Raw genomic sequence first — 10,539 nt, 5'->3', positions numbered from 1 at the left:
TGCAAAGCCCCAATACAAGAGACCCTGTCACGGGACCATTCATTTCAACAACAATCTTCCAATACTTCTCTATGTGTACTTAACATATTTTAGCCATGTTATTTACTTGTAAAAACCTCCTTTGTGTTGACATTTAAAAGCCCAGAGACGGCTGCTGGGAGCTCCAAGATCTTAAAGTGTGTGGAGACCCTAACAATGCACAAGGAGGGGTTATGGAGATGAGGAAAGGGCTGTGTTCTTTGTAATTTATCAGAAATGAAGACTGACCTTAATCTTCAGAATTCAGATCCCAAAAATGCATTGTATTGTGCGGGTAGAAACACACTATACTTCTGTCACATTAACAGTTGTCTTTGGTGCTTTCAGCTATGTAAATATGTATTACAATTTTTCCTTAACATACACATTAAGTGAATAGTTTTCTCCTTTACTCCTTCATTGGATGCAACATAAAAGGTCATGGAGGTTGGTAAAGAGGAGATTCTGGGGCATCACAGAGAGTAAAAAAAAAAAAAAGGAAAGGGCTACGATATTGAAGAAGTCACATTTCATACCGGGGTACTAACACGTTGAAATATACCGAAACCTAATTTTCAGAAACTGCTGAACAAAAGCATTTAAACTATTTGATTTTCCTGTGCTTTAGCGGCAATGTTTTAGGTTGGTGGCAGGTAAATACATCACTTTGTAAATACATCATTACAGTAAATACATCACTTTGCCCATTTAGAGCAAATTGAGAGGTATTCTTGAAAGCTACCCAATCTACTAATACTCCACCATTCACCTGCCTGAAGCCTCAGACATAACTGGTGCCTCCAAGTATGAGACAGAATGTGGTCTTTTCTCATTCCTCCATCGATGCAGCACCCAGGACTGTACAGCTAGTCGTCAAATGTAAATGTGAGGTATGGGAACCTATGGGAGACCTGCTTGAAACGGGTCAAACACAGGTCAGAGGAAGGTCAACTGCAGGACAAGTAAACCTGTCAAGAAACTGAAGCATCTTTAACATATCTTTGACACAAGCTCTAAAGGTTTTTGAATTCTTTTTTGTCCCCCATGTAAAGAAGCAATCCTTTACACATCCATTCTTTAAAATGTAAATGGCTTGTACTGTCAATAAGTAATGGAGAGAATATTGCAGATACAATTTTTACTACTTTCTGTACAAATATAAACTAAGGTGTTGTGAAAGTGGGTTAAAGGTCCATCACGACTGCCTCAGATCTGAATGGCCTAAGAGGCCCTCACCGGCATTTCAGGAAAAAAAATACTAACTGATGTAGTGATTAAAGGATGAAGAGTTGTGTGAGCGGAAATGAAGCAATAATACACCAATAAGATCAAGCTCATGTTTACAATGTTTACATAAAAAAAGAATAGAAAAAGTAAATAGGAAATATGCAGTAAATAAGATTCAGCCCCAGGGGCTAAAATAACTATGCATGGAGCATCGTTATCCCTCTCGGTCAAAGATTTCCTCAACTTTGATGAAAACCTGAAACAAAGAGGAAAACTATGTGAGTTTTGGGTGAAAACATGTAAAACTATTGGGGCTGTACAGATGGAAAAATGCTTAGGTACCAGGAGTAAGATTCATCGAAAATGTACCAACCAGCTTCCAAGAAACTTAAAATTTAATGGCAAAATACACTTCTCTTTCTTTTGCTTACCACACAATAGATTGAGGAGAGAGGACTGGTTGGTCTGCTGTCAGATAAATTACTGGGTAGGCAGCTGCCTCCCTAAGTGCCAGATAAAAGTACAGAGGAAATTTAAAGTGCAAAAAAAAATGGTAGTTTGCTTGTAGGTTTTACCAAAGCCACAGAAAAACTACTAAACTTTTGTTACTATACCAGTCACATCAGCTAACCTGATCTACAGATTGGGAGGCATCCACTTTTCGAACTTTTCCCCTCTGCTCATACAGATTAATGATAGGCCTGGTGGACTGGAGGTATGTCTGAATCCTGAAAAAAAAAAGACTGTCAGTGAGGCTTACAAATGTAAATTGTATTCTCTGTAAGTTAATTTAGTATTTTTTTTTTTTTAATATGTTAGAATTTTCAAATGTTGGCTATTGCACGTTCCAGAAAGTTATTGCTGTGTCTGCAGATAAACTCTACAATAATTTTCTAACTTCAGGGATTGCTGTTAATAAAAATACTCTGGACTTTGCAGTTTCATTTACATAAACAGTACCCTAACACTAAGGGCTTTGTGGGATGGGCAATTCTGTAGCAGAGACTAATCGCTACTACAAATAATAATGCCAGCAATTAGCATCCTATTTTTTGCTAGTGATTTAATTGCTAAAGTTGCTGATGATTTGTCACTGCTGCAACCTAAAACAAGTGCTACAGTATTGGGTTGGTGTGCTTTGGTACAAATTAGTTACTTAGTAGCTAAGCCCATAGAGGAATATTTTAAATAATTGTTGATGACTCAAAGTGCTGCTACATGCTAGGCGACTGGGCTACAAATTCTTAAAAATCAGCAAACTAGGAATTACAAGAAAAAAATAGTAGCATTTTCCTAGCATGAAATTGCTTAAAAAAAACTATACACTACAGATCCATACAAGATTATTTTTGAAGTTGCCTATGCACAATAATAAATTTATATATATATTCACACCACAAACCACATGTAGTGCTTGTTTAGTTATGTTTCTTTTGTATGGAAGATTTGATAAGTTTCCAGCCACATGTCACCTTAGATTTTGCAAGTTTACTTACATACTAGCTTTGGGGAAATGTGGGTGGTGTCATCGGGTCACCTGAAATACGTATGTATGTATGTAAATGCGTATGGTCCTTTTTTTTTTTTTAACCGATTCATTCAGATAATGTAAAAACTGTTTATACTTTGTTGGTGCCAAACTTCAACCCATCCCTAAAGAACCAAAGTTCTGTACTGTTACCTCTTTTCTAAGCTCTCTCTGTTATCATCACTTCTCCCGCTGCTCTTCCCTCGTTCCAAGCAGCGTTCAATGCAAGTCTATAGACAAAAAAAAAAAGAGAAAAATCAGCACCATAGATCATCATTTTTATTACCTCATGCTTTATAATTATAGAAATCCATTCCTTCCTAAAAAGCTGTGGCCCTATTTGTGTTTATTGGTGAGATTTTTCCCAAATTTCCTTTCAGGACTAGATGCCAGGACAAAGGACCTGGGGGGGGGTTGATGATGTTACATATTGCAAAAGCAAAGATGGGAATGCACCCTAACCCAACCGTGATTAGAAAAATACATTTGCCTGAAGCAACGCTATGGTCAACAGCACTGCTATAAAATATAAGCCGATTTCCAAAACGGAGTGGAGGCAATTTACTTAGTAAAGATATCAAATAGAGAAACTGGTGTTCATTGTAAATAACTGATCCTGTACAAGAGAGACAACTTTGCAGAATTAAAAATCCAAGGTTACATACACACTTGCAATAGCTTGCGAGAATCTGGCAAGTGTACAGCGCCCATGGTCCGAATGACCGTCCTGGCGGATCCACAGACGATGGACGTCGTGCGATCGCAGCACAGCGGGGTGCGGCTCCGTCGTTCTCTCTTTCCTATCTCCATAGAGCAGAACGGTGCTGCATGAACAGCACTCATTTATGCATTGTGCAGTAGTTTGTCGTTGGAAAGGATAATGAAAGATCCCTTCCAAAGACAATTATTGCACGTATGTATGCAGCCTAAAGCTGCGTACACACGGCAAATTTTTCTCGCCCGATACTCGGTATCGGCCAATTATCGGGCGAAAATCTGCCGTGTGTACAGTCGGTCGTCGTCCATGGTCCGACGACCGTCCTGGCGGATCCATGGACGATGGACGACGACCGATCCTAATGAAAGGGAAGGGGAGAGCGCGCAGCAGGGTGCCGCTCCCGTTTCCAACAATTTTCCTCGTTCGTCGGCGTCGTTGGTTACTTTTTTACGAACGATTTTTTGCCCAATCGATCGTTCGTTGTTCCATTGGAACGATAAAAATTGGAAGTGTGTACGCACCTTTAGATATACCTGAATATGCCACAATATGCAGTTATTTTATATACCCGGTCATACGCACCACTATTGGGATGCCTTAAAGAGTACCTAAACTCAGAATTTTTTACTTTACATAAAAGGGTAGATAACCCTTAGTAAATAATTTGTTTGTTGGTGTTTAAGTGCAACACCCATTTTTGTTTTTTAAAAAATAAGGGGACAGCACTGCCCCCTTAATACTTGATAGCCTACATCACGCATCCTGGGAGGCTCTTGGCTGCTCCTAATGTGCATGTCTGAAAAGGAGCCCGTTCATCAATAGCCAAACTCACGCATGCAAAGTGCAAGATCAGGTGACATAGGACGAAAAACGCAGAAGAAGAAAGGAGAAGATGGCGGCGCCTGGTGCCCCCCTGCAGCAGGCTAGAGACAGAAACCAGGACAATGTGGGACTCGATTGAAGAAACCTCCTGACAAATGGAGTGTGTCCTTTTTTTTGTTTTGGGTTTACAAAACAAAAGCTGGCCCTGGGCAATGAAAGAAAAATGGAAACGGTTCATGATACTTGGTGCTTCTGCAAACTAAATGTCACTCAGTTAGGGTTTAATTCTTAGAAGCATTCAGTATAAACTGTCAGTATGGACCTTGTAGATGAAACAAGCAAAGGTTGAATGTTTTAATCTCCCGCATGTTTTAGTGATAAGGATGATGATAATGATAATGCTGCAATGTGCAGTAATGCATAGCAACCATTTCTCTCATGAATAGGAAGATCGTCTGCCCCTTCTGCAATCAAAATCCTGCCTGATCACAAGCGGAGCTATAGTTCTGCTTTAACATGATGATCTCCATCTTCCAATAATAGGCCCGATTTATTAAAGCTCTCCAAGGCTGGAGAGGATACACTTTAATCAGTGAAGCTGGGTGATCCAGCAAACCTGAAATGGATCTGGTTCAGGATTGAAAATATTTTCTAACAGATAGCAAATAACTGAGGAAAGCCATTCCAGGTTTTCTGATCACCCAGCTTCACTGATGAAAGAGTTTCTTCTCCAGCCTTGAAGAGCTTTAATAAATCAGGCCCAACAAATAAATCATTCCATTTTATGGTGCACAGCCTTTTCTCCTCTTTCTAAATAGGCCCCACAGACTTTCCAAGAGTTAGGAAAGGTATTTTCTTTGTAGCAGCATAGCCAGCTGGGTAAACCACAAAAAGTAAAATATAGCCATGCAAATGTCTAAATCTGCACAGCCGGGTAAAGTTTGCATTGTCAGCTACTTAATCTATGCTATAAAGACAAAAATATGCAAATATCTGACCCCGATATAAAAAGGACTGCATGATGTGTAGCTGCCTTAGCAGGACAGGTGTGCCCTCTGTACGGTCCCCTGCATCCCAATATACACAAGAATTTCCTCCTAAAGTAAAAACATACAAAAGCCATTGACCACACATGCAGAGGGGCCACTACTGACCTCTGATAGAAATGACCCTGTCAGCTGCCCAATATAGACCCTGCACTTAGAAATTACTACTCACAGGTCACATTACAAATAGACCAGGAGATCCCCTGCGCTTCAGCTGGAAGAAACTCCCCATAAAATGACGTGTCTCAGATGACTGTTCACCACTGCAGAATGACAGGTTCATATTTCTAGGCCGGCACACCCTGTGTACTTAGACCAAAGGAGAATATGGCTTGTGTAGCCTGCAAGCAGCAATTATCGCTCACCACCATGGAGTACAGATATAAAACCAAGCCACAAAGACACTAACAGCTAAATAATAATGGGAGTCGTTGTATATAAAAGGATATAAAAAGATCACAGTATGTGTTGTATATTCCTGCATCTTCAATCAATATAAGCAGGATATTATTATATAAATATAAGGGATCCTCCAGAGGTTGCTGGGGGTTCCTAGAGCAATTAGTAGTTTGTGCCACTCAGGTCAGTTTAAATAGCACCTATAGTCTTTTTGCCTATCTGTAAGGGTGACGTTCTTCCCAATGGCCAGCTATGCAAGAGAAATTCCTCCCACAGCTAATGTACTGTGAGCTGTGGCTATAATGATTATAGAAGGAGGTCCCTGAAGTTGGCAGTATCAATAGCCAAAACTTTTTTTTTTTTAAGTTTGCATAGAGTAGGAAAGGATCAAAAAAACTGTGAGATTATTTTTTGCTTTTTGTGTACTAGTGGGAAATTTTTCATCACTTCTCATCAGGGAGATCTTCTAAAGTAATAGGGGTTAGTGTAATATTACAGATTTTCCTTCACCCTCTCGGGGACAATGATCACCAATACAAAAAGAGGAGGTGAATCTCCCTAAAGAAGACACAGAAGGCAATAAAAACATACCACTTATTTTTTTTTGTATGAAGATAAATTCTAAAGCAGCGGTCGCCAACCTTTCGGACCTCACGGACCACTAAATTCATGATTTTAAATCCCGTGGACAATTAATATGAATTTTTTTTTTAAAGATAAATACATTTGTAAAATAGTGATCTTCCTAATGGTGTCTGATGAGGACTGTGGAGGCTCGGATTCATTGATCAGCTCACGGTTATCATTAGTTGCATTATCTTTGGTATTACTAAAGAAATGCAAAATATTTGTTTGCCTATTCTCACTCATTTATTAATAAACTTTAAATAAAAAAAACACAAAAATCTGTTAAAAAAAGTATGCATAAAAATACAGAAACCTGTAATATAACTGCAGCATGTATTTTATATATATATTTAATATAATTATATATACACATTATATAAAGTTTTCTTTGTATTGGACTCAGTTATTTATATTATTTATATGACTTGGATACAGTTATTTTGTACTGAATCCAATACAAAAATATTTGAATATCCCGCTGCGCCTCCCGCACTAACGTCACGGGGAAACCCCGGAGATCGTCTCTGCAGTGGCTGGGAAAAGATTGGGGAAGGAGGATGACGCCCGAGGCCGCCAAAGGAACAAGGTGAGATTTTTTTATTGTTTTTAGCGACCCCAAGTGTGACTTGGGATTACCGAGTCACACTCAGAAATACAGCTTGGGGGGTTAAAAACTGCAAAAGAAGAGGAAGGATCTTTATTTCACCAGAGCCCAGAGTCTAATGTTCTTTTCCAGCATTGTTGTTTCCAAAAACCGTTTTAGTATTGGACACTTCTTATTATGTAAGGAGCCAGTGACCCCCGCTACACGCTATGGTTTCTTCCTTCACCCTGATGTCACTGTGGAGTGCTATAGTGGCTCAGGGGTCTGTGGAAGGTACCATGATGTGTAATGGGGGGGGGGGGGGGGTCAGGTGCCTAACATTTGATGACATAAATGTAGAAAAGGAGGGTAGGTTGGACACACTAGAGAGGTAAGTATGCTCGTTACTTACCTGGTGTCCTGATCCTTGTAGCCCTGGGTGTCTTTATAATGTTCTAGTAATAGGAAGGACCCTGCTTCCCCGGTTGGCCTGTGCTGCCCAGCTTTTGTGTCAGCACCAAGCTGCAATGCTGCCGTGGCACAGGGCGAGTTGACCCCATTCTGCACGGTCACACCACCCCCCATTGATTCTCACTCACCTGCACTATCTTCTCACACTGAGTCCCCTTCCCGGCGCCGGGTCCGCCCAGGACGAACACTACGATGGGCTTCATGACAGCACTGAGCAGAGAGCGGGTGAAGAGCGGAGAGAGGCGGGGCAGAGCGCCCAGGGCACGGAACACCATACACAACGAAGGGGAGGAGAAAGCCGGCTGCCTGCTGAGGTGTCACATACAGGAAGTGACGTTTCATGTCAGTCCCGGACCCAGCCTTCTATATGTCGACTTTCATTGGTTTACACGCTAGTCAATCGTAAGATGTGTCGACGCCATGATTGCTGAGGGCAATGCCCAATCTTAGAGCTTGGGAAGGACCTTATTGTGGTTTTGACAGCGTGTCAGCTTTAGCAATCACTTTTAAGATCAGAAATCCTCTACCAGAATTATTTTACATACGAAATAGCATGGCAATAAATTAGTGGCAATAAAATTAAAGACTAACATGAGGTGGGGAAGGGTTGGAGGTTTATTACTGTCTGAGATACATTTAAAGATATTTTTACCATTCTTCCCAAGGCCGACGTCGATGCAGAGACAAAGTACAGGACGCCATTTGCATTGAAGTGGAAGAAAACCCAGTCAACCCCCCTGTTACATTGTTGGGTTCCGCCATCTTTCTTCCCTTCTTCAGCTACCGGATAATCTTCAGGACATCTTGATTGGCTGTGCCGGGATGATGTGCTGGGTTTCCCTGGCAACCAGAATGTATCAATTTGGGGGCCCCTTCTCCCTGAGCATTAGTGTCAGTGGGACCCCCTTAGCATTGGTGTTATTAGGGAACCCCCCATTAGCAAGGATGTAATAAATACAACCCCCCAATCCTCCTTTGCTTTGGTGTCCATGGGACCCCAATCTCCTAGTATTGGTCTCAGCGGGGATCCCCCTTAGTATTGTAGACCCTCCCCTCTTTTATAGAAGTGGCCCTTCTAAAGTAATGGAGGATCTGTTTTCCTGCCCCACTATAACAATAAAAAGATAGCATTAAAAAAAAATAAAAGCTTAGTGCAACCCCCCTTTGCATCGGGGTCAGGAGGGGCCCCCTTTGCATTGGCATGAGTAGAAAAGCCAACTTTCCCAATAGAGACACAGACAAAACACTGACAGTGATATGGTAACTGTGTGTTACACCATGAGTATGAAGTGTTATGGTAAGACCCATCATCCCCTACACCCCTACATCTCCTACAGCAGTGTTTCTTGATCTCTTTACCATATGACCCCTTAAAATAACTTTCAGGTTTTCAATAATTATTCTATAATTACTATATCCACAGCTCACAGTACATTAGTGTTGTGGTCAGTGGGAAAAACGACTTTTACATTGCTGGCCATTGGGAAGAATGTCACCCTTACAGAAAAGGTCATTGGTGTCAGTTAAACCGACTTGAGATTTGAATTGCTCAAGGAATCCCTAACAACTTCGGAGGAACTCTGGATGAGAAACACTGCTGTACAGTCGCCCAGGAAAATGGTGACAGGTATTGGCCAGCACACAATTCCTTTGTGTGGGTGGCTTCAAAAGTGTAAAAATGGAGGGAGTTTGGTGCAGACACAAATAAACTCCATAAACACCCCTAAGGTCTCTGGAAGTGTGTAGAGGACAGTAGTCAGGTATGAGCCTCCAGAATTAAAGACACGTTGCATCAACTTAAGCTACAAACACACTTTCAATAATTATCATTAGAAAACAAACGATTACGACCGATCAACGATTATGCACGAATATACTTGACCGATTGTATTGTGCACAATTCTGCACATGTTGTAACGATATGACTGTTCAAATATAATCCACCAATAGCGTACACAGGCTAGATACAATCGTTTGAATGATGGAGTGACATGTAAAGTAGAAAGTGTATTGCAGAAAAATGCACGACCACTGAACGACTGTACACACGATAGATAGTAAACGATCAGATCGGCCGTGACGGTCGTTCATTTCCAATGACAATCCTCGTTCGTTGGCGTTGTTGGTCAGTCGTTGGTCAAATTTTTTGCAATTTTTGGCTGGTCGGTCAATTCCAACAATAATTATTGGAAGTGTTTGCAGCTTTACTCTTGGTGACTGAAGAATGGTAGCTAGAGGATGGGTCATGGGGGGTGTGGGAGGGGCTGCATGTGAGGTTACATTTTTCACAATAACAATGAAAGAATGAAAAAAAAAGTTGGTGCAGAGGATTCTAAATATGATTTTTCTAAACTCAATAATATAAAAAGGTCTTTTTATAAATCAGTGAATCAGAAACATTTTCTGCTCGAGAATCAATTGCTGCCATTAAAAAACACATGACCCTGGCAGGTTATTCATCAAGGAATGTTAAGGTGAATGTCAGATTGCCTGCTTTAGAAATAGTCCAAAGTAACAGACCGGTCCTTGGATGTGCTGGCTGCATTCGTTTTCTTTTTTTTTTTTTTTTGCTTAATTTTAAAGTGGACCGTCAATAGAAATGGAATTTCCTGTTATCCCCACTATGCTGCAAAAAACTGTAAAGATATATATACTTTTTTTAATAAAAGCTAAAAATATCTCGATTCTGACTTCTGACACTTTTGGCAGGCCCAGGTGACATCAGGTTCCCTAATGCTGCCTCCTGGGCACTTGAAATCCCAAAATATTACATTCCTGCAATGTGCTGAGATGAATTCTTATGGGATTTTGGTTTCCAATGCCCAGCTACCCCCAGGAGGGGAACTAAAGAGAAACTAAACGCAGCAAACTCCCGTCTTTTTTTTTTATACTAAGAACTGTGTGACAATATGAATTCATTCTGGCCTTAAAAGTCCCATTAAAATTCCATATATTTTTTGAATACATAAATAGGAAGACAACCCTTTTATGTAAGGTAAAAATTACCTCTTTTTTGGGGGGGCTGCGGCAATAAAGACAAAATCGGAGAGCAGAGCCTACTGGGATGTCACACATCATTCTGGACATTGTCAATCTCATG

General features: G+C 40.6%; 1 protein-coding gene across 1 annotated transcript; it reads right to left on the bottom strand.

The window, feature by feature from the left end:
• Positions 1 to 1,341: 1,341 nt before the first annotated feature.
• Positions 1,342 to 7,755, bottom strand: CMPK1 (cytidine/uridine monophosphate kinase 1). The gene is made up of 4 exons (XM_072420740.1): positions 7,568 to 7,755; positions 2,927 to 3,003; positions 1,877 to 1,973; positions 1,342 to 1,501 (listed from the first exon to the last, which is right to left on the bottom strand). Exons 1-4 carry the CDS (start codon positions 7,712 to 7,714, stop codon positions 1,460 to 1,462), a joined length of 363 nt encoding a protein of 120 aa, XP_072276841.1. The 5' UTR covers positions 7,715 to 7,755; the 3' UTR covers positions 1,342 to 1,459.
• Between the last annotated feature and the right edge of the window lie 2,784 nt (positions 7,756 to 10,539).

This window comes from Pyxicephalus adspersus, chromosome 8 (genome assembly GCF_032062135.1).
Source record: "Pyxicephalus adspersus chromosome 8, UCB_Pads_2.0, whole genome shotgun sequence".
In the NCBI taxonomy this organism is placed as follows: Eukaryota; Metazoa; Chordata; class Amphibia; order Anura; family Pyxicephalidae; genus Pyxicephalus; species Pyxicephalus adspersus.
Note: the sequence above shows the minus strand (reverse complement) of the source record. Positions and strands in the feature narration are given on the sequence as shown.